Here is a 24,379-nt window from a genome sequence, read left to right as displayed (position 1 = left end):
AAAAATAATACTTTTAATATTTTCTATCCCGTACGGAACTTTATTTAAAACCGTTTAAAATTACTAGCTTTTCTTTTCTTAATTTCTACGCCATTCCGTATAGATAGTATATCTAGAAAAATAATAAAGTTCTAGTTTCTCTATCTTATTTTTAATGGAAACCCACTTACATAACCAACTCTGTTTAGTAATATTAGATTTTACGTTTTGGGATTAAGGCTATATATCTATATTACGTTAAAGCTGTATAATGTAAAGTTATTAGGATATATATATATATATATTACTAGCTAATAAACAGTATAGTTAAGTAACGTACTGCCTCTAACTATTAACAAGTATAAATAGGAAAAAAGAAGAAAAGAAAAAGATAGCTAAATCCCAAACGTATATCTGCCTATACGCTAAAAAGGTATGCATTTTATAGACCCCCAATACCCTATTAAATTTAAAAGAGCTAAGTATAGGACTGTATATTATTAAACTTACCTCCTCCTATAAAATTACGCTGAAATTCTACATTCGCACTAATAGCGAATTCTAGATATAATAAGGACACTTACGTCTCTTTATAGCTAGCCAATGCTTAAGCCGTAAAAATAGCATTTTTAATCTAAATCGGAAAATCAATTAGCTTGGCTTTACTATAGACGTAAAGACTCTTACCTTTTAGCCATTAAGATCCTTCCCTACTAAAATATCGAGGACCTTTTCTATAAAATCTGCGGCTCCTTTCGTCGTGCTCGCCTTATTAAGGAAACTCCTCTAAACTACCTTTTAAGCGATCCGATCTAATGGACCGTACCAAAGCGCGAGGTATATTCTGCTTGTAATAGCTTTATTAATTATCTTTACCCGGTTAGTTATAAGAAATAAGATTCCTTTATAATATTTAAGCTTACGCAAGAATATATAAATAAGGGCATTGTGATAAATATTATTGGTAGCACGCTATTCCACAAACACGTCCGCCTTGTTAAGGAGCAGAGTGGCTTTCTAGTAAGTTACCATCTTAAAGATAAGAGAAAGCTTCTCTTTAAGTGTATCCGCGGTTGTGCCTAATTCTCCAGTAAAGATCTACTCGGTTAGAAAGAGCCGCAATTATAAGGGAATGGAGACATATGATGTAAAGTAGTCTCCTAAGGTATTCTAATATCGCCTCTGCTGTTAAGGTCTTACCAACACCAGGCAGCCCACTAATTTACTTATCTTAGTAGATAATAGTATAACTAATTTTATAAGAGAGGGTATAGTAATATACTGTAAAAGGGTAACGAGTTTACGCCCTTTACCTAATATAAAGTTATCTAAGATAGGGTAAGAGTCCTAAGATAAGTAGGTATTACTAAGAGCTTAAATAATTTCCTTCTACTAAATAGGAATCCTAAGGTTATTAAAGGAAGAAGGGTTCTATATAATGTTGCTAATATTAGTAACTACAAACTTAACTATAATGTGTTAGCAAATGCCGCTTATATGTAAGTAAAGATAACGTACGCTAGAGCTTATCACCTAGACTAAAACCTAGTACAGTTAGGCTGCTGACTAGGAAATCTTAATCCTTTATTTTAGTTAGATCTAAATCTATCCTCTTAATTTAGTCTTTCCTTTCTATTAAGCCCCCCGCGAAATCAAAGATAGCTAATAAGTCTAGTATTTCCAGTAACTTGTTAATTTTTAGTCTAGCGTAATTAGGGTTAATTTGCCGGAAATACGCCGTATTAACTATAATTCAGCTCTTAACAAAGACTCTAATCTTATTATCGTCATTATCCTTATAGAAGGCAGTCCCTTAGTACTAGCGGTAGTAAACACCTCTTAAGTTATTAAACGTTTAACTATACCCAATTAGCCATGCTTTGATCTCGCTCGATTTTCGGTAGTACTCCAGAAGAAATGCCTAGAGGAAGTCTATCCGTTTCATTCTATAAAACTTCTTAATAGTAAGCCTAAGGGCGGCTTTCCTAAACACTTTCCCATTAAAATTAAAGTAGCGATAGTCCAGATAGAAGTACTTAGCTCCACTTAGTCTTACTTTCTCCTTACCATAATTAAATATAACGTATCTTGGTTCGCTAGTACTAGGATAAGTAGTATATACCTCTAAGCTTGGCTTAAAGAGAGCCTAGAGTAGATTATATATGATTTTATAATTCTTAAGAAGGGGTTAAAGGCGTTTAGTTATAAATATATAGGTAGTTTTAATAAAGCTAATTAAGAGGTCTAGATGTTTTAAATATACTTTATTCTTAGAGTTAATGTTTATGCTACTTTAATACAATTCTAGTTCCGGGATAAAATTATATAGGATATTCTATTTAACCTATACGCGGTATAAGCCGGTAAGTTTTAATAGCGGAGATTTTTCGCACCAAAGGCTTATCCTCTCTTAGGCAGATCCCACAGACATCTTTAAGGACCTTCCTTAGAACGTCTCGTAACCCCTTAAACTTAATATTAATATAAGACATAAAGTCTTTGGTTTTCTTATCTATAATTTATCTTTAGTAATTAAAGACACTTATAAAGAGTATTATACCCACTAATTTAAATACGATTAACAAACACGTATTGGTCCAGTTTATTAACCTCTCCTATTAGGGCCACTAGCTTAGCAATCTTATACTAATAAGCTTTCTTATCCCAACTGTAAAGAAATAGTGTTAGTAGGACTATATATGCACGACTGTAAAGACATATACTTTGTTTACCGTCTTATACTCCAACCTAGAGGCTCGCGATATTGCTTTAGTTTTAGGGTCTCCCGGGGCTAGTAGCTTAACAGCTAGGCCTCCTAGGGTAGAGGTAGAGGTAAACAACGTATTTATTGCTATAGCTACCTTTAGCAGCTCTAGAAATTGCAGAGTATACTAAATAATAAGGGGCTGCTAAGCTAGTAATAGAGTAGGGCTGCCTAAAGGAGTGTTTAGGGTCTTTAATATAGTCTATATATTGCCTAAAGGGTAGAGCTAATTCGAAGTATAAGATTAGAGAAGTAGCTAGAGGAGGTCAATAGTACTAATCTCTGGAGGAAAATCCACCTAATATTATACCTTTCAATCTATTACTACTATGCCGCAAATATCTACTGCACCCCTCTCTAGCTATATAGCCTTTCCCTTATCTATCCTAGTAGAGGCTAGATACGTAATAGCATTATTTTAATAGTAAAAAGCTCCACTCGGTAAAGCTATAGGGAGGGGCTTACTTATTAAGATATCGTTTAGCGGTTTAGATACGTAATTATAATTATAAGCATTAGAGCGCTAGATTATACTAGTATCCTATTAATATAGAAACTATAAGCTAAGTAATAGGCTTAGGTATAGGACTATATGCTAGGATCTTAGTCCTAGTCTTAGTTAATGCGTAGGAGCCAGCTATATGTCTTAGATTAATAGAGGGTAGTATATAGAAGGACTTTAATAGGTGGCTTACACCATAAATCGCGGCTTAGATTCTATAATGTTATAAAAGAAGGTTAACGCTAAATAAGCTAATTACTCTTTTAACCGAAGTAAATATATGCTAGCGAGTTAGGTAAGGCGTTACGAGTTCTAATTACTAAGGGCATAGTTAAAAATGATGTGATTGTTCTGATTAATACGTAGGAGCTAGGTGGACGGTTTTAGAGGATATAAAGAAGTACTAGAGGTGGAGGAAGAATAGATGCCAATTAGTGCTCGCTTCGCCTTAGCTTATACCATTCCACTATATTCCACTACATTTTATTCTACTTCATTCTAATTTTATATCTTACTCCATTCCATCTCACTCTATTCTATCTCACTCTATAACTATCCTGTTTTCCCTTATATAATATAAAAGAAGGCACGGTCCTTACTGCAGCTCTTAGCACACATTTTACGCGACTCCTCTTCGTAGCCCCCATGCAGCCTTAGCGACTTCCCTATATTAGTTTAAGCTACTATAAAATATTAATGTATAACACGCCTATAAAGTGCGATTATAGGTAAAGTCGGATAAACTAAAAGGAGATTTCTAGCTAACTGGAATTTCCCATTATACATAGGTTCCTATACTTAAACCTTACTACACCTATACTACATCTACGTTGCATTTACATTGCTAGCTTAGAACTATCACTTAGGCAGCAATAAGTTAGGTTAAACACTTTATATAAATAAGGTATATCTAGCACTAACCACAAGGTTCTTATTCCAATAGCAATTTACTAGTTACTATACTAATCTAAAAACTTCAATTACCATCGTCCCGCTAAATATGTTACTACTATAATTAATTATTCTACTATAGTAAATGCGGAGCTAACTTTTATTATATTATGTCCGACCGTAGATAGGATAAGTACGAGAAAGTGAAAAAGAATAGGCATTATTGCTCTAACGCTTCGCCGGCCAAAGGTTTTAATAGTAAAGTATTGGTAATAGGATCATCTAAAAAACCTAGCGACTGCCCTTAATGTCTACCTTAAGAAAACAATATAAGCACTAAGGAGTAAGTCAGTGGTCTTTATTAATGTACATTAAGTAATTTATAACTCTTTACCTAGAGTAGAAGTAAAAATAGAGATAAAGTAGTAAGCATAATAGGAAATAAATGTAAATAGTGCAGTAAAGTCGAGCATAGATTCGAATTTTTAGTAACTAAAAAGTGGTCAGTGCTAGGAGTAAAGTTAAAGAATTAAGCTATACCTTCGGATCTTACGTCTTAAAGGACTTTTTCCGCACTTCTGTAGCTTTATTTCTAATAATTTATAATAACGTCCCTAAATGTAGGTAGAGGCTCTAGATCTGGGAAGCGTCCCTTAATAAATGCTGCATAAATTTGTTTATCTAAGAGCCTATTATATAGTTTAGAACTAGTTATTATCTTATAAATAGTTAAACTAAAAGTAAAGAGCTTAGTTCTCTTTAAAATATCTTAGTTAGGAAGCTTATAACTAGTCTTATAATAAATAAGGGGTGGAAGGTTATTAATAGCTAACCTAGTAAAATCACTAAGCTTTACATTAAGCCCTTTAGTGATTTATTTAGCCTATTAAAGTTTAAGGGAAAGCGGAACTAGTTTCTTCTGCCTTATAAAGTATTGGCGTATAGATCTATAACTCGTAAACTATAGGATTATAGCATTTTCCATGGCCCTATATGGCCTAAAGTATTGAAGGATCCCGTAGTAATTGTAGCTAAGACGTTAGTAAATAAGCTTTTCTCTATCCATCAAGCGCCATTCCAAAGGCTTAGAGAACTTTATAATAGCATTAAGACGTGCAACAAGCGCCATAATGCCTATACTAACTACGTCCCTTCCTCCTAAGCTAGGCGGATACTATATAATATTATCCTTTAGTATATAGGTCTTTGAGATTCCACGGAGATTGTTTTAGACGCTTTATATAAGGAATAGAAACGGTTATTAGCGTTAGGGCCGTTAACACGGAGGTCTAGGGTTAGTGTCTAAAGAGGGCCGGACAGGGTGTTAAGAAGGGAGCCTATAGGAAGTTCTATAGGGAGTTCTAGAGGGAGTTCTTAAGGGCGTTCTAAAGGGAGCGTTTAACGATAACGTCTAGCGGCAGCGATAGCTATATAATGTGAATAGTGCTAGACGTTTAAGCTTTACCCCTAGGCTAGTTAAGGCGGCTTACCTAAAGTTAACAGCGAGTTTGTGCTTAGAGAGGTAGGCTATTTAGTAAGGAACATCTAAATATAATCTTAGCGATAAATGAAATAAAGATAAATATAGAAAAATAATATTTCGGTGTACTTCTCCCTATAGGCTCGTTGGGTAAAATATATACTAAGAGCTATAGTAAGGACCGTACGCTAATAATTTTTAAAGTATAAAAACCAGAAGCCGATTTTGTAAGTAACTGTATATAGGATCTAGGTGGCATATCTTAGATCAGTATAAAGAGAGTATATGTGCATTAGAACCAATAAAGCTTAAAGGTATATTAAAGTCTAAAACTTAGCTAAAACGAGATAAAATGGAGTAAAATGAAATATAGGCTGTAATAAGACAATACGGTCCCTAGACGTTCTACTAGCTAATATATAGCCGTACCCTAATGGTTAATCTTCCTTATATACCTATTAGCTAAACCAATCCCTATATAACACGTTATAATATATAGGCGCTAAAATTGGAACCTAAATCTATATAAAACTACATTTTACCCATACCCGTCTTACTTTATTAAATTTCACTCTATTATATAAAGAGGGTCACTAGCTATAATATCCTAGATCTGTTTCTAACTATAGACTAATATACAACTTCTAAGGCGGGTTAGTTAACCCCACTAAGTTCTAATACGGAAATCAATAAATTCCTTATTAAGATCAATAAGAAAGTTAAGTAATTAAAAACGAATGGTATAATGCGTAGCGATTAAGCACTCTTAAAAAACTCCTATCTTAACTTTATTTAAAGCGAGCCTATTAAGGAGCCTAGTGGCTAAAATGTAACAAAATAGCGGAAGGCCTAAGCCCGTCGCGTATATACGGATATTTAGGATACAAACGATCACGTCTTTCTTACTGTAGTATTAGTTATCCCGCTAACGAAATATGCTAAAATAAGCTTTAATATTGTCGTGGAGTACCTTATACGCCTTAAAAACTATAAACCGTATCGTCTAAACTTAAGGCCTATAGCTAAAAAGTTCCTTAAGTTAACAGCCGCAGAATAGGGCTTTACTAGTAGCTATAGTTACCTTAGTTTTATATAAGCCTTATTTCCTTAAAGTACGAACCCTTTTTTTATATATAATATTATACTGACCGGATTAGTATATATTAAGCTCTAACCTATAAAATGTAAGTAAGATAAAGGTATATAAACCTCTATTCCCTATTTAAGGAGAGAGTATAACTAATTATAGTAGCGTTAGTAAATTAATAAGCTAGACCTAATAGAGAACCTTAGTTGACTAGAGCCTAAGGCCCAGACTTAGGTACGTAATAATTAATTAGTTATATAATCGGTGCTTAGTATTAACTATTACTAGGGTTAGCCTAAGACTCTTAGTTATCGGAGAGGCATTCTAAAGCTTTAATCCCTTAGGACGCTTATCGAACGCTTAGTATACAAGTCTTAAGTGCTTGTTAATTGGTTGCTTATATATTTTAGAGCCAGATTTGTCGTAAAAGGAAAGTACAATCTTATCTAATAATCTTAAAACCAACGGTTAGACACCTTATTCCCTAAATTTAATGTATTAATACTTATCTAAGATAGACGCCTCTCCTAAGAGTCCTTTAAGCGCCATTATACTAGCGTATTATTAAGTTATAGATAAACCATTATCGAAGCGTCCCCGGTTAGAATTATAGTAGACTTTAGGTCTATAAAATAACCTTTAATAAGATATTATATCTGTGGTTAATATTAAATAGGATATTTAGTATTACCAGGGGAGGGCCAGTACTATTCTTTCTTATTTATAAGGCGCTATATAATTAAAAACCTCTCTAAGCCATTTTATACCGGGATAAAGACGAGCAATTTATAGAGAAAGGAAAAGGAGAGAGGAGGACTAGTGGTTACGAATTGCCTATCTATGTATATACCAGAAAAGGATAATAAGGACGCTCTCTTTGTACTTAGGATTGGCCACTAAAATAGATAGAACATCTTTAATTTATTCGGTTTGGGGGATTTAAATACTTTAAAGTTTTAAAAAAAAATACTGCAGAAGAAGCTAGAGATTAACTTTTATTTATAAATGAATGGTATATATCGCTTCGGATTACTACTTATTACTACCTCTTCTCTAACTTAATCCGTGCCCTTATTATATAACATTTATACCTAGTAAAAACCTCTTTTATTATTTATCTATTTTCTATACCTAATGCTTTAACTAGCTTCCCTTTACCGTCTTTAATATTACATAATCTGCCTTTAAATGTTATAGTTATGTCCTCCATTATCTTAAATATATAACCTCTAATCTCCTCCTATTCCCTACTAAGCGCCTTATCCCTGGCCTTAGTAGACATAATTTATATAGCTAAAAGTGCGACCGCGTAAGTTAGCGGGACTGGTGGCTATAAAGGAGAGGTGTTCTGTAGATATAAAAAATTAAGTAAATACTGTCTTTTTAAAGCGTTCTTAATCACGGATAGTTATCTAAAAAGGAATAGCGGCTAATTTAGGAACTTATTTTAGAATAAAAGGCCGTAAAGCACACGCGTATTAAAGCACAACTATTATAAAAGATATAAGTAATTAGGTATATGCTGTATAGGATAAAATAGCTAAGCTAATATTTACCTTAATGGTAAGAATAGAATTTCTAAATAACTATAAAAGGCAAAACGCAAGAAATATAAAAAGAGGTGGATTGTAGGCTTAAACAGAGAGCGGCTTTGCGGAGCTGCGCTGCGAATAATTAGCGAAGTAGGGTTAAAGGAAATTTATAAGGGAAAATGGAGGTATTACTGCAGCTGATAGGTTTATAGCTGCTTAGAGGTTGGTACCTAACGGAAAGGGTTATATAAAAGAATTGCTAAGCGGCTACCTCTTAGGCTAAGCTACGGCCGGATTTACCTTGCCCTACTATTAAAGCTTTCTAGCGCAGAATATTATATATATAATTAGGCCACTAGCCAAATAGTAAAACGGGTAAGGCGTCCGCTATAATGCGCATTTTAGCTATATATTAGCCGTAGTCTAGGGGATTAGAGTTACTAAATATATATAGCCCCTCCACCGACTAAAATATCTCTAAGGATTGGATTCTTATGGCTCGTTTTTATTTATAAGGCAAATTAACTGCAGCTAGTTTATACACCTTTACGTTATATATATAAGTTAATTAATTATTAACGCCCGACTTTATATTATTTAGACTACCGCTTAGTTTCTACTATATTACGTAATTTTAATTAGCTGGCCAAGTTATAAATATAGTTTTAGCCTTATATTCTCTATTATCTATAGCGTTATAAGTGGTAATAAGTGGCTCTTGCTTACCGCCCTTAAAAAAGTAATACTCTTGCGGACCTTTTTATGCAGCCCTTATATAACAGGAAATACGTTATAAATAGATTAAGCTATAAATGGAATATATGATAAGAAATGTTGACCACTAACCAGTACTAAAAACACTAGTCCTATTGGCAGCGCCAATTAGGATAATTTATAGCCTTAAATTCTGGTTAATAAGAAATAGACCTCTAAGCTAAAAGAAGGGCACTACTATTATTACCGTCTCTTCCGCCTAGTAGGCTGGCCCCTTTTCTTCTGCACAATAGGCTAGGCCTTTAATTTTAAATAATAATGCGCCTATAGTAATCTAAGACTTCTCTTTAGAAAGCGGTCTTTAATCTATTCCTATAAAAAATTCTATTCCTCCTTTAAATTAATAAGCAGTACGTCTTCCTCTTCTATAAATTTTATTCTAGACTTTAGCTTTTAAGGCTTTGGTTCTTAGGGCTTTAGCTTTTAAAATTGCTTAACTAGGTTAACTAGCAAGTAGAGTTATTAAGGAAGTATGTTTAGTGTATATAACCTATCTTCCTAGTGCCTAAAAACTGCTTAGATTAATAATTCTTCTAAATTATTTAAGGTAGCTCCTAGTATTGCTTTATTAGAGTTAGAGCTAAAGGCTAAGTTTAGCAGCGGGTTTTAGGTACGCAGGCGATTATATATAGGGGGTGTAACCTACTTACAATAATTGCTAGTAAGCGCAGTGTTCCGTTTAAACGCGTGCGTAGATAAAACTAAGTGGGAATGCTAAGACTGCTAGAGATAATACTTCGCAGCACACTTTGTCTTTAATTAACTATTAATGGGGGTTAGTAATCCTTATTGCCCCGTATACCCGCGAGCCTCGTTATCCTTATTGCTACTGCTGCTGTTACTGTCCCTAAAGTCGTTATTATCCGTATTATTACTGTTATTACTTCCGTCGCTATAGTTCTTGGCCTTATCTTTGTCCGTAATGTTATTACCATCCTTATTATTACTTTCTTTAGTTAAGCCGTTTATAAGATTATCCAGAATATAATTATAACTGTTATTAGCCCTATATTCTAGTGGTTTAGTATTATAAGGAGATATATAGTGCCGGGGGGAGGGGCTAGTGGGCCGCGTAGTAGAGGCCGCTCGCTCCTTAATACCGTCACCGTTATTAAGGCTAAGGGTAGGAGAGCCAGAAGGCGTGGTCCTCTAGGAAGTAGGTAACCTTCGTTACTTTCTAGGTCGTACGCTCTTGCCGCTCTCGCCGCTCTTACTAACGGAAGTATTAGAGACATAATTAATGCTGTCTGGTTAATTAAGCTAATCGGACCTCCGCTTCTTTGACTTTTTAGCTCCTAAAGACTCTTAACCAGCAGCTACTAATATCCTAAGCTCCTGCCTAAACTGTGGAGCAGTTCCAATGTAACGCCCCTTAGCTAAATTATCCATTTTATTACCGTCTAGCGTTAAGGGTGTAGTACGATTGTACGTAGGTGCGTATACCTCCTCTTATAGCGCTTCTAACGAAGGCAGCTCCTTATCTTTATTATCCTTATTACTGCCATTATTCCCGTTATCTACTAATTGTTAGATAAGGCTATTGTAAGTTAAAGGGAGGCACATACCCAATTTACGGAGCATTAGTCGGTTATTAGCTTTACTAGCTTTGTTAACTTCGCCGGCTTTATCGTTAGCGTTACTAGCTTTATCGCCCTTAGCTTCCGAGTCTAGATCGGCTATATTATCTTTAATAACTATTAGATTTGCTGCTAGTCGTTAAAACTATATATTTGGAACTGCTGGGGAAAGAGGGAGAGTGGTGGGATAATTACCTTAAGTACTTCCCCTAGAGACTTGACTGTCATTTCTATCCCTATAGAAATCTTCCTTATTATCCTCGTTATCCTTGTTATTCTTATAATACTTATTATAAGCTTTCTTATAATTATATATAGGGTCTATAGGCGCTTTATTAGACGGAATCTCTAAATTAAGGCCCTAGGTGGAATAATATGCTATTAAGTGCCTAAGCTTCTAATGCTTCTTAACTTTTTAGGGGGAAAAGAGGTACTCCCCTATTTCTCCTTTTAGGTTTACTACTTACGCTTTTCTTAGGGGCTGTAATTTTATGGTACTAAGATGAAGCTATTAATCTTCTAGGGGGACTAGTGTAGAAATTGTTCTTATTAAGCGAAATTTCGTAAGGGATATGAAATGAAGATTAAGATAGTGCTAATATTGTTGTTATTAGAGTTGCCATTGCTTTATAGCTTTTAAAAGCTTTAAGGGGGGATTAATGGTCTTTTTAAGTGTATGTTAGTTCTCCCTTTGCTACTAGTACTCGTCTATTGCCCCTTACCCCTTATTTAGGTTTCTTATTGAATTAAAGCATTTAATACGTGCGCCTCCGGCATAGACTAGGGTCAATTGCCGTTTATAGGGTAAGGTTTACAAGGGCTTAAATTCCGGCGCCTAATTAACAGCCTTAGTAAATTGCGGTTAAACTATATCCGCCCGTCTAAGCTAGCGTGTTTAGCTCTAATACAGCCGTCGCATCTAGCCCCTTATTAGGAGGTTAATGGCGTAAATTCTTTACCCTAGTTTCTTAGTAAAGGGTAGCGCTAATATATTTATTCACTTCCCGACAATACCGATCTAGTTAATCTTCTACACCGCTTATATTAGTAGGTAAAGCCCTGCTTATACGTGTACGTTATAAGCTATCTATAATAAAAGGAGGTAGTATCCTTATTAGTGGTAAGCGGGGCTCTCTAATGCTAACCACCTAGTGACGGATACGCCTGCCGCTCGCTTAGTAAACGTATATATATCTATAAATATATTAGGTAAAAAACTATATAAGGATGCTCGCCCTCCTAACGTGGCTAGCTGGTGTTAGAGATTCCTTTATAGTTATACCGCTATACCGCTAATCTATTATGCGCCCTAAAGCTATAACCTTTTAATTTTGATCTAGGTGGTTCCTATATAGCCCTATAGCTTAAGAGCCTAGATTATTAATTCTTTACCGCTCTGCCGCTAAGTAGTTAGATAGAGCTAACAGCTCCTTAGCCCTAAACTAGTAGATTAAACGGCGTCTCTAAAATATTTGTGACAACGTAACTATACTGCTAGGTAGGCATACATGGCCACCTAGGCGACGCTCTATATAATGTCCATTTAAATAATGCCTAACACAGCCCCATATAGGGTGGTTACTTAAATTAGTAACGTCCAGCTGCTTTTTTACTAGGTAGCCTAGTAGGGATACTAGTTATAATGTAGGTGGCTTTAGCTATTAGTAAACGCTAAAGCGGGCCGTCTAACCAATAGCATATCCTAGGTGAGAAAACAGCGCGTAGGTTAGCTAAAACGAGTGCGATGTAAGCTCGCTTAAGCCCTTAAGGGAGGTAATATAGCACGCCTGTCCCTTCCTACCTTAGAAGGAGATATGCGGTAGAGTTAAATAAGACAATAGTGCTAACGCGGCTAGTAACTGCGGAATTCCCCTAACCCTCTTCCTATAGGATGGTTGCGGACCAGCGTTATCTAGAAGGCGAAAGGAGAGAGGGTGTATATAAGAAAGAGAATAGAATTATAAGGATATGGACGCGCTTAGCGGATAAAGGCGGCGCTAAAAGAGCTTAATAAAAATTAAAGCCATTAGCTCTAGAGGCGGGAATTAGGAGAGGAGGCTAAGACTATTTATATATTATTGTAGAATAGAGACTCGCTTATTGGAAGGGCCGTAGTTAACTGTATTAATTATTAGTTTAAGATATAGGGAAATAGAGTAATAAGCGGGCTGGACTTGTATACGCATTAGCGCTAAGGGGACGGCAGAAATGCCTTAATGCGACCGTGCTAGGGACTAGCAGTAAGAAGAGGAGGAGGCGTAGTATTGGGAGAAAGGAAAGATGGAGGATAAGAGGAAAAGTAGTAAGAGAAATGGCCTTTTATGGTTAAGGTTGAGGGACAGTCTTGGCTTGGCCGGGGTTAATAAGCGAGGGCGCCTTGCCTGTAAAGGAAGCCTCCATTTCCTAATGTAGTTTCCTATGTAATAAAATAACTAAAGAAACATGTAAGCGAAAAGTGGGCTAAGTAAGGATATAGTGGAACCGTTTACTTAATAGTAACTCTAGTAATACTAGAATATACGTAAACCGACCCGCCTTAATATATTTTAGAATATCCGCATATACTTTTATTACCTCCGTATATATAAATATGGGATTTGCTTCTAGGATGGCCTATATCTTTAATAGCTACTCCTCTCTAATTACGTTTAGAGGTAATATAATAATAGCAACGGAAGCTTAAATTAGTAATAGAATCGCCTATATTATTATACTCTTACCCTATAATATCTTCGCCGCTAGGAATAAGTCCCTCTATCTATATATTACCCGTCTTAATACCTTAATTTAACTAGGTTGTCCGCTATATGGATATAGAAGCTTAATAGCTCTATCTACCGCACTTAACTATTCGTCTTTGCTTACCTCCCGTAAGGCTAAAAGCTTATTTTACGCGTTCTATAACTGCCTCTCTACTAGGGATATAAAATTCTCCCGTATATAATTATCTAGCTCCTATAAGCTCTATAAGACCTACTAACGTTCCTATTTAACTATAGGCTTCTAACCCCTACGTTTAGTGGTTTTCTTTAGAGCTATAGTGGGTTTTTTATGCGGATATAACGCCTAGTAGTAGTAGATGCACTCTAGGCTAAGGGAGGATATTTTTAAGGAAGGACCCAACTATAGCACCTACTAGGTGTTGTAATAGCTTTAAGTAGTAGATATTTATATATCTGTATAGTTTTATTAATATTAGCAGACTATTTAATAAGATATAATACGTGCTTACGCTTTTAATAATGCGTTTTTTAACTTTAATAAAATTAATATTAAGACTAAGTAATAGCCGTATTATAAAATTTATACCATTTAGAAGCCCTAAGTCTTAAAAATAATGTATAAACTTTTGGTAATAATAACGCGTTATATAAATAAATAAATTAAATATCCGTAATATCCGTTTTGCGGATTTTGCTTACGTTTTTAATAAATCTCGCCAAAGCCTCTCAGACGTGATTTTGCAATTCGGAAGACGGCGTAGGTTATTCCGATGCTAGCTAAAAAATCGCGTCTGAGCTCGCTGAGGTAACGTTATGGCTGGTTGAAGAAAAACCACAAATACCTTCTCTTGAAAATTCGAATGACGTCATAAATAATAACCCGCGAAACGCAGTTTAACCATTGCAGATTATATAATTATAAAGAATTGTCCTTACAATTCGCATACTCAAACACCGCCTAACTTCTCGTATATGTGTTAATGCACGGTACACAGTGTGTGCAAATAGCAGACTTTGATTTGTTTTCTTTGCGTACATAAGAAACCGAAGGTTCATTTGGCTCCCTTCGAATTTTATGTCCGTCTCTATGATTATTGAAGATGTTGACTGGGTAATCATACCATCCTTGCTTTGCTAGCGCTGACAGGCTGAGATGATGTGGAATCATCCAGCCCGATTTGGAAGCGCCCTGAAGTCAGACGAGTCTGTGCAGACCCGTGCACGGGAAGATGATATACGTGTGAAGTCGCGGTCTCACGACTCTATTTCTCGCTTTTATTTTTCTTTTCCAAAATTTAGATTCAAATTTCTATTTGATATCTTCCAAACATTAACCTCGAATATTTCGCAAACAACATTGATACAATCGAGCGCTTAGTTACCCACTGAAACATAGATGACTTTAGTCCATCCACCTCCGGCTTTTGAGTCCCTAGAGCACAGCTCACATCTTCAGCGAGACAATCTACCGGAGGACGTTCATACATGTCTTCATGAGACAGCATGTAGTACAGTCTCGTCCGTCAAAGCCAAGATTGCATCCGCCGCATCACGAAACTTCGAACTTCTGGTAACACTCGAATCCACAAGCGAAGCACCAGCTGCTTTGGGACACATCAGCACTCACATCACCATCCTCCAAAATGAAGTTTCAAAGCAGGACCAGGCCCTGCAAGAAATTATGGAGAGAGTGGCCTTGAAGTTCAAGCAACACAAGAAATACAGGGACTCGGTTACAAAGCGGTTTACTTATCGTTTGACCAACATGAAGGCAAAGTTTGACGCCAAAGCCATGAAGGAAGAGCGGGAATATAACGGGGCACTTGAAGCGCAGCACAAGGCTGAAGAGCGGAAAAATCTCTTACAGGATAAAGTCCACGAAGCGGTCAAAGAACGAAGCAGGCTCGAAGCAGCCGCAAAGACGCACGATGAGACCCACAAACAAATCGACGCTCTCTACGAGTCTATTTTCGCCGGACCTACGCCGGGTTTTCAGACTGAGGATGATCGGGAGCAGAACTACTACAATGCCCTGCGAGAACACGAAGTGGTCAAAACAGCAGTCGCTTCAAAGAAGCGTGCAGTACAGCATCTGAATCGAGCCTCGTCCGCGCTGAAGCAGGCCCAAAGTCGGAACCGGAGAGCCCAGGAAGAGGCCAAGCATGGATTAGTCCTGGCTCTCAGCGGCGCATTCTCGTTTCTCAAGGAAGCAGACCACTATGCAACTCTCACATTAGTCCATGCGGACCAAGCAATGGAGGGTCTGCAGCCTCTTGACTTCAATTCTGTTGAAGCGAAAACCCTCCTACAGAGCCGAATCAAAGCCGCCTCGATAGAGCGTGGGTTGGTTTCCTCCAAACAGGCCATGCTAGAGCGCAGTGCGGAAGCTGAGCAGAAGCTTTCTGAAGCGGAGGAGGCGTTGGATACGTTGGTCAACGCAGCAAAGCAGAAGGAGAGAGCCGCACGGGAAGAGGTAAGAGGTACGGCAAGAACGCTTGAGGATGCGAGACAAGCGTTGCAGCAGATCAGACAAGCAGCTTTCGAGCAGGTGGTTGGATTTGGTGCAGCTCCGCCGGCTTATCACGAGTGCTGCGATCGAGCAAAGGCATTCGAGGAGGTGTCTGATGAGGAGATAGTTGACAATGAGGATGGCGATATGCAAGCAAACGTTGAAGGCGAACAGGACGACGAAGTTCATCAGGATCGGAGTGTCAGGAACGATCTAGACTTGTCACAATCACCAACTTAAACCAAACCTGGGCAAGTGTCAACCTATAAAATATGTCCTATTTGGCTTCGCCAGAAGGACCCGGTCTTTTTGAGCCAATTGGGCGTTCAACAGCAAGAGCAAGCAATATAAAGAAGGCATCCAGCTTTCACGACTGCAGTGGACCTTGCATATATATCCTGTCTTCGCAAATCCTCCCCAACGACGTAAATATTGAAAGAGCGGAATCCTTAATATAGTGAATACAATTGGCCAAAACTCTCAGCCCAAACCGTTGCGGTGGAGTAACAATTGAAACGAGGACGGAAAGAGCAATGCAGAGAAGCGAGGTTGAAGGGTAAACTCCTGGGTCCAGATAGCACTGCATTTTCATCGAGCTTCTACTAGGTGAAGTCCGATCTGACGGTCGTAGACTGGTTGCAGTGGTTTTAATGGGTGGGGAGATCGTCGGCTTCTGAATGCCGAGTCGAACCAATTTTCAGATGCGGGAATACATAGCCTGACACCTTCTTGAAAGTCGCCATGGCTGATTCTAGTGTATCTAATTTTCAACTATGTGCGCCTTGATCCATTCATATCTAGGGAGTTGAAATCATCTCTTCTCTTATTTTCCCTAGTAAGTAGGTCTAGCTAAAATATTTTAGGAAACGCAAATATCATTATCGTAGAGTATAGAACCTTTGCTCTAAATCTGCCTCACGAACATAATCCAAAGCCCATGAAATGGTATCGGATGGTCATCGCTTTACTTGTCCTTCCCTGGTGACCTGGAGCTAAGAAATGGGGGTCTCGGCATCTGGGCGGCGAAACTCTCTCTCATTTTCCAGTCTTTCGTCACTCACACATGACCCTTCACATTTCCTGATTTTCAAGAACGAAGAGCCCACCTTCCGACCTTCCAATGACCCTCAAATGACCTTCAAATGACCTTCAAATGACCTTCAAATGACCTTTCAATGGCCTTCCAATGGCCTTCCAATGACCTTCCAATAACCCTCCAATGGCCTTTTCAATGAACCGTCCTCTCGCTGAGGGATCCTCTACTTCGGTTCCGTTTCTTCAATCTCCGATATCTGCCATCAGAGGTCTGCTATACGAACTACAAGATACCGGAGCTCCAAGTAAGACTGCGTATACCCTCGGCTGGGGTGCCGCCTCCAAGTTCTAGATTCTAGTTACCATGAGCTAGCTTTCGACTGTTATGCTTCTCGAGAATCACCACCTCCGATCGATTCTCTGAATCACCGTCTCGGATACTCAGGAGTTATCTATTTCCACACTTCAAGATCTAGCTCAAATCAGCTATAAAGTTCACGTATCAGTTTTACTAAATCTACTTCTTGTTTCGGGACAACGCACGAACACAAGTACGCCTTTTTTTTATATTTCAGCAAAATACTTTCAGTCTTTACGGCCTTATAAGCTCATGTTCTTTCAATATCAAAAGCGGCTAGTATAAAAGAAAAACCTTAGAACTACCGAACGCTAATACGAAATGTCATTCAGGCGCCACTCGGTAGTATTTGGCAGCAGAACAACAGCGGAAGCGGTGATAAACTGCTGCAAAATTCCAAGCACTACGAAGTAACCAAACCCACCCTCCGAACCCAAATCCCACTCAACGCGCCAACCATCCAGTCAACGGAAAACATTCAAATCGTAGCCATGCCGAGAATATGGCCATAAATGCACTTTGGATCAGAACAGTTACCACCCTTCCGGTCCTTAAAGCAACGGCCCTGGCGAGCCAGAGACCACAAGGCGTCAAACTCCGCATCCGTCAGCAGATGGTGAACATGGTTGCGAGCGCAACCCACACACTCTCCACGCAAGAAAAGCCAGTGGCACAAATTGGCCTTTTTCAATCTTTCGACTAGCGCTTTGTCAACAAGCAATGGTCGATCGTAACGCAAGCTAGCGCTGTTCGTCACCACTGGCCCTAGTCTATCCCACTGGACAGCGTTGTTCACATAAAAGCGGGTTGGTGTCGACGGCGATGATGGTGGCGAACTCGAGGTTCCGCTTGGTGGGGAATGCCTCCCCTGGCAAGTGAACACCGTTTGGAACCGTGTGATTCTCTTAAACCCCAGTGCCTTTATCGGGGGTGGGAATGGGCTTCCCTCAAGCAGAGTAATCCTCTCGGAAGCCGAATTATCTGCGACAAACTGCCCTAAGAAAGGAGCGTAACCGGAGTCGTGGCAGCAGCCAAGCACTATGTGCTTGCACTGCGAACTATCAACATAAAACTTCATACACTCTGGAAGGCAGTCAGCTGGCGTGTCACACAAAGCCAACTCAAGAACTCTTACCGCGTATCTTATGATCGGCACGCTCTTTGCCCACTCCAACATCTACAAAGTCGAAAAAGGCCAAGCGACTGCTAAAGCCTGTAACAAAGGCTCTCAACTGGCCCGCGTCTTTCAGTCTGCCATCTCTTACAAGCGCAAGCGCAAGACCCTCCAGGTTAGCGAATGCTTTCACCAGGATATCCAGCTTTTCCGAGTCATTCATGATGCCTCGCAGATACTCCCGTGCTCTGGCCAATAACTCGTCGGCCGCATGCTCCCCGCCTTTCATTGCTTTGGTGATGAATCTATCTTGAAACTTGGCAACTCTAGATGTTAATGGCAACCCCTCACATGTATGCGGCGGTTACTTACGATATAACCATCTGCGTCTGCATCGATTAACACCACCGCAAATGGTCGTCGTCCCTACTACTGGTTAGCGGAATCTTTACAAACTTAGTGAAGTTTATTATCACCGATGTACTCTCCCTCTCCTTCATTTCAAACACATCCTGCTGGAGTCGTCTTCTCGCGTCTCGTTCATTCTGCAGATCCAACTCTGTTTGCTGTAACTTAGCTTCAGCCTTTTCCAATCGATGCAGAAGCTCCTGCCAAAGCCGACGTTTAGTGTATCGCGTATTTACGGACAGAGATAGTAGAAACCCTTTACTCACCTCCATCAAATCCGTTCTCTTTGTTTCAATGGCCCGGAGGTCAATAAGACGAGTCCGGAACATCTCTGCGTTTGCTTCCATCGCAAGCCATCTGCAACAGTGCAGAAGCCTCTTCTCAACAGAGTGTCACTTATAGCCTAAAACTTCACTTTGTCGATGCAGCAGCAAATTTGTTCTCCAAGAAAAGCAAATGATCATAGAAGGTGGTGTTTCTCGAAAACTGAACTTGAGCCAGATCCGCAGAACTGTGTGCTGATGTGGCAGACCTTGCTGCAAGTCTGTGCCACATGCATGATTACAGAATTTTACGTTTTTTCACTGGATGCTCCGAATTCGTCGAGCTGCCCGCTTACATGATAACGCATGAGATGAATGGCAGTAATACTCAACAGTTCTACTTCCAAAAAAAATTCTGAGATTTTTTTTTTGGGAGAAAGTTATAGTTAAAAGCTCATGGTGCGGGGAGTTTCTTATAATATAAGTGTTTCAAAATCACTATTATGTGCAGCTTGAACGTAAGAGAAATGCTTGTGTGCGCTCCTAATGCCGCTTTCGGTAAGCCCGAATTTGGAATCCCTTTGCCTCAAGTACTTAGATAATTTCATCTTCAGGCCTGCCATAATCCTCACATGTTTCCTGTAACATATTTCTAAGCTTTAAAAATCATTAATCTATTCGAGATCGACGCGAGTTTCGATATGCACCCTCCAGCAAACAGCGTTTCTCCACGTATGCAAGCTGCATAACCAATCGTGGGCTGTGACGTTTTCTACGCTACTGTCCTCACAGCTCATAGCTCGAATCAATAGCCACGTTACCTTATAAAACATACATGATCAAATCCATGGCTTTATGCACCAGCTACTTTCTTTGTATTGATAGAGAAAGCGTTTCAATTCAATGGCATGCAAACGCTAGTAAAGAAATCTAGCCTTGGCATTTGGGGTTAAGGATCAGGATTTGAAAAGTAGATTGGAGAAAATTCGGAAATTTGACTTATCAAATCAAGCTTGGCATCAGTCGAGAAGATTGGTCTCGCAAGATCGTAGTACATCTGCACACGCAGGCCGATCAGAAATTTCCATTCTTATTATTTAAATCCCGCTACTTAATGCTAGCGGTAGCTTGACTACCTCCTTATCTATTTGATCTTAAGCACTCACAATTATCAAATGTGAAAGCGGACTAAATGATCCCTGGAACTCGGTACATGGAGAATAAAACATTATACAAAGGTTAAAACGAAAAAAAAAGGTAGAAACAAAGCAAATTTTAGAAGCTGTGATGTACAGGCATGAAATTGGTCATTTCCAATAACTCTCGTGGGAAACTCCCCTTTCTACCGTCCAGCCTTCTCATACCATTCTATTCCTGACCAAATCAGACGCCGCATCGATTATCAGTCACTGAAAGCCTCTTTCGTGTCTTGAACACCCTCACCATTGGTTCGTCAAGGGTGTAACCCCGCCTACAGAGGCATCGTCTAGTGCTTTCTGGAGTTTCTTGAAAGCTAACCGTGATTTTAGGCTGTTTAGCATCGACCCTCGGGCTTGTGATTGCGAAATTGACACGAAAACAAATGTAGATAGCCAAAATATAACCCTTTCAAGAATGACGAAAGGCATCGGGAAGATCTTCAGTATTAGAAGCAGACTGCAAGCTTTCCTGGTTGGAGTACAACCCCCTGCACGGTGAATGGAGCTTGTCAATAAGAACGTCTTTCTCCTAGGCAGTTGATCTATTCAAATCCTCAGGTAACGGCAAAAATCTACATTTTTGGAGCGTGGCCTGATCCCACATGGGTAGGCCCCACTCAATGAAGTGCGACCACCCATGCGGCAGAAATGGACGCATCACGTTTCCAATGCAGCAATGAGCATTGTTGCAAAATAGCGACGAGCCCAACGGGCAGTTTTCCGACTGGAAATAATCCTTCCCAGGTGTCAAGGCTTCCACGTGGTTATGAAACGCAGATGAGAAGGCCCTACGGTCAGGATTGCTAGTCATGGTTATCTTGCTTAGAATTGACCACGCGCTATTGAGTTCCTCAATCTCCCAAGAGCAAAGGCGGGAAAAGAAAGCACGTGTGACGCTGGATGATTCGTAAGACGCATTATCTGGAAACTCTCGCTTCATGGTGAAGAAAAGCAGGCTGAAGAGTTTCAAGCGAAGAAATGCTCGGTAGATGCGATGACATTCCGTATCAGACAGTTGAGAGGCTATCATGGAAACATGGAAACTCTGGCCTTCGACCCCACAGATTAGTCCGAGACTACGGCTAATAAGCTCCCGCGAGCGCCGCCCAGTTTCACGGACGAGCCGTAAAAGAAGCTGAAGTGTATATAGAGGGCAGGTGATGTCGACGACGATTCGCGCAGTGGTCTCGGCATCAACATAGCGTTCATAAATCTCCGAGAGACTCGAGGTTGGATCAGCCTGCTTTTGGATAATAGATAAATTCGCCTGGATGAGCTGGCTCAGCTGACGTGGCCATTGTCGGAGAAGCCCTTTGAGGATCACGTTAGGGTTACGGATGTAAACAGCTTTGGCCTGAGTAGAAGCTTGGAGGAAGGTATTTAAGGAGTATATATCCAGGAAAGCAATAACACATAATTGTATATCCAACGGTAGGTCGAAGAAGTTGAATATTGCTTTGGTGTACTCTGGTAGGGATGGGACTCCCTGAAACCACCAAGTGTCCATCGTTGGGTTTGAGGGCTTGAGTGGAGTAGAAGTAGAAAACAGAGAGGGAAGGGGGACTGAAAAATATGAATAGACTTAAAAAGTTCCCGATTTAGCGTAAACTTTAGTGGCGAAAGTTACCTAGAGCTAGAGGGAACAGAGCGCAAAACACTAATATCTAGCACAATAACGTTAGCGTCGATTGCCCCTCTATCATGTTACATATCGTCTCTATTTCCATAGACAAATCACTTTTAGCTCAAACTTCCATCTCTACCATTTCCGAAACTATGCCGGTCCCAAAATCCATATCCCTAAAGCTCCTCCAAGCACAACCGAAGCCACCCATCCGCCTGTACTCAAACCATAACCTCTGGCGTCAGTTTGGTACCACGCCCTTGCTCTTCCCCGTCGGGATCTGGAAACAGACCACGGGCTCCCCACGCTCGAATGGCTTGTCAACCCTGAAGTATCCCTTGCGATCAAATTGAATGATATCATCCTCTTTCAGCTCCGCTACATTACAATCCGCGAGCGCGTGAGTGCGGAACTCAGTCTGTGGGGTTAGGAAATCCTCCAGCTTATCATCGCCCTCGAGCTTATCCTTAGTAATCAGGAAATCAAAGTCGACCAAATCAACCGGGGTCAGGTTCTGATCGGTTGAGAGCCATGTGACTTTCTTCGAAGTCTTTTTAACGTCACCTTGAAGGTGTAGCTCAAGTTCGACGCCTGTGACGGTTTTAAGGCCGGCAGGAGAGGACAGAGGATTAATGGAGTTAGAGACGCTACGCACGATGGCATTGCCCCAGTTCATGAGAGTAATCTCCTCGTCTTGGGCAAAAGAGGCGGCGTCGCCTTGCTCGAGGAGGATCGAAGAGCTGTATACCACCTTCTTGGTCCCAAGTGTCTTATTTTTCGCGTGTTTATCCTTCTCTTCAGTGTAAGGTGCTGCCCTAGCTCCGGTAACAGTGACCGGCACCTTAGCGTCGGAAGCGATGGCGGTGAATCGAGCCGCGATAGGGTCAATATGTTTCTTGTTAGTTGCCCAGAAGGTTGTCCAGTCCAGGTTCACAATATTCTTTGAGGGCCCCTGCTTGAGAATAAACTCTTGCAGTGCTGGAATGGTCATGCCTCGTCTCCGAATACCACGCACGGTGGGCATTCGAGGATCGTCCCAGCCCCAGACGACGCCCGTGTCGACGATACGAGTAAGCTTCCGCTTAGAAAGCAGGGTCCTGACAAAGTTCATGCGCGCAAAGTCCCAGTTGTGAACATGACGTAGGCGCAGGGCTTTCAACATCCACTGGTACTGTGCATCGCGGTCCTTGTACTCAGTAGTGCGAAGGGCGTGTGTGACACCTTCGAGGGAGTCAATGATAGGACAGCAGAAATCGTACGTTGGATAGATCTTCCATGTTGAGCCGGTACGGTGGTGTTCCTCTGGACTGTAACGGTAGATGACAGGATCGCGCATTGCCTTGTTGGGGTTGTCTACCGAAATCTTCGCACGAATGCACCAGCGGATCCCCTCATTGGTGCCCTTCTTCATCTCCTCGAAGCGGGCAAGATTTTCTTCGACACTAGAATCACGTCGCTCGCTCGCTATGCCGTTCATTCGCTCATCTCGCATTTTCTCTTGCAGTGTATCATCGGCGTATGCGGTGCCCTCTTTCAGCATCTGTACACAGTACTCATATAGCTCCTGGAAATAATCACTAGTGTGTGATACTTTGTCCGCCTTAATTCCCATAAGTGCAAGATCCTCAACTATGGAATCCTGGAACTCTTGCTTCTCCTTGAGAGGATTTGTATCATCGAAACGGAGGAGTAGTGTGCCTTTGTATTTTTTGTGCGCGAAGTAGTCATTTAGAAGGGCGGCCTTGGCATGGCCAATATGTAGGTAGCCTCTGTAATATAGTTAGTATCTAAGGTGCACTGTAATAAGGCAGGAGTAGGGAAAATCTCACGATGGCTCTGGTGGGAATCGTGTGACAACGCCACCTTGGACGTCCTGGAGTCCAATATCGTAGTTTGCCCCATCTCCCATCTCCTCCTTCTCTCCTCCAGCTTTTGCAACCTTTGCTGGTCGTGTAGGAAGCACAGCTGATGCCGGATACGCTTCCTCGATGTATTTGAACCATCTTGACAAGTTGGCCATGAGGCCCTGCTTGATGTAGGCATGCGCTACCCGATTCTCTCGTAAAGTCCGCCATACTGTCGTGTCAGCATCGGTCAAGCTGTACCCCACAATGTGTGATCGGAGGGTAAGGTGCGCGTCAAGCTCGGCGAGGGGGCCCTCAATGGCTTTCAGATTGAGAGCTGTCATGGAGGATACACGGTCCTGCCACTCTTTGATATGGGCGTCCATGATGAAGGATATCCGAAGCGTTTAGGATAGGGGGCAGGACTATTGTGTGTATTTATGTGTGATATGTGAGGAAAACTCTCACTTTTAGCTAGGTTACGACTGGATAGATGGTGGGGGGATGGCGGGGTGCTTGAGATAGATCATGCCGAAAAAATTAGATGAGTCAGCATTTGTTACTCAGGCATCTTTTCTTGAGTCAGGAGTCGGGAAGCCGGGGACTTCTGGAATTGCTTAATATGTGGCCTTTACTACCTCAATACAATTCAAAGATGCTACAAACATACATATAAAAGAAAGAAAATTCCCAAAAGTTTCCTTCAAAATCCGTAC

At 40.2% G+C, this 24,379-nt stretch overlaps 5 protein-coding genes across 5 annotated transcripts; 2 read left to right on the top strand and 3 right to left on the bottom strand.

Moving 5' to 3' along the window:
• Positions 1-777: 777 nt before the first annotated feature.
• K441DRAFT_576215 (uncharacterized protein) lies at positions 778-951 on the bottom strand (the record flags this gene model as incomplete). Its single annotated transcript, XM_067644193.1, has 1 exon — positions 778-951. A coding segment is annotated over one exon (174 nt), but the record flags the coding sequence as incomplete, so codon positions are not given.
• Positions 952-6,496: 5,545 nt separating this feature from the next.
• On the top strand, positions 6,497-6,673 carry K441DRAFT_576222 (uncharacterized protein; the record flags this gene model as incomplete). The annotated part of the gene is made up of 1 exon (XM_067644194.1): positions 6,497-6,673. A coding segment is annotated over one exon (177 nt), but the record flags the coding sequence as incomplete, so codon positions are not given.
• An 8,158-nt stretch (positions 6,674-14,831) lies between these two features.
• Positions 14,832-15,941, top strand: K441DRAFT_526424 (uncharacterized protein; the record flags this gene model as incomplete). Its single annotated transcript, XM_067642162.1, has 1 exon — positions 14,832-15,941. A coding segment is annotated over one exon (1,110 nt), but the record flags the coding sequence as incomplete, so codon positions are not given.
• Positions 15,942-18,232: 2,291 nt separating this feature from the next.
• K441DRAFT_517771 (uncharacterized protein) lies at positions 18,233-19,080 on the bottom strand (the record flags this gene model as incomplete). The annotated part of the gene is made up of 5 exons (XM_067642124.1): positions 18,233-18,294; positions 18,347-18,641; positions 18,698-18,751; positions 18,802-18,933; positions 19,000-19,080. Coding segments are annotated over 5 exons (624 nt in total), but the record flags the coding sequence as incomplete, so codon positions are not given.
• Positions 19,081-21,736: 2,656 nt separating this feature from the next.
• On the bottom strand, positions 21,737-24,090 carry K441DRAFT_698651 (glutamyl-tRNA synthetase). The gene is made up of 2 exons (XM_067653087.1): positions 23,649-24,090; positions 21,737-23,588 (listed from the first exon to the last, which is right to left on the bottom strand). Exons 1-2 carry the CDS (start codon positions 24,047-24,049, stop codon positions 22,061-22,063), a joined length of 1,929 nt encoding a protein of 642 aa, XP_067500616.1. The 5' UTR covers positions 24,050-24,090; the 3' UTR covers positions 21,737-22,060.
• Positions 24,091-24,379: the final 289 nt, after the last annotated feature.

The sequence above is a fragment of the Cenococcum geophilum genome (genome assembly GCF_001692895.1).
Source record: "Cenococcum geophilum 1.58 unplaced genomic scaffold K441scaffold_41, whole genome shotgun sequence".
NCBI lineage: Eukaryota > Fungi > Ascomycota > Dothideomycetes > Gloniales > Gloniaceae > Cenococcum > Cenococcum geophilum.
This window is presented reverse-complemented; position numbering and strand designations above follow the sequence as displayed.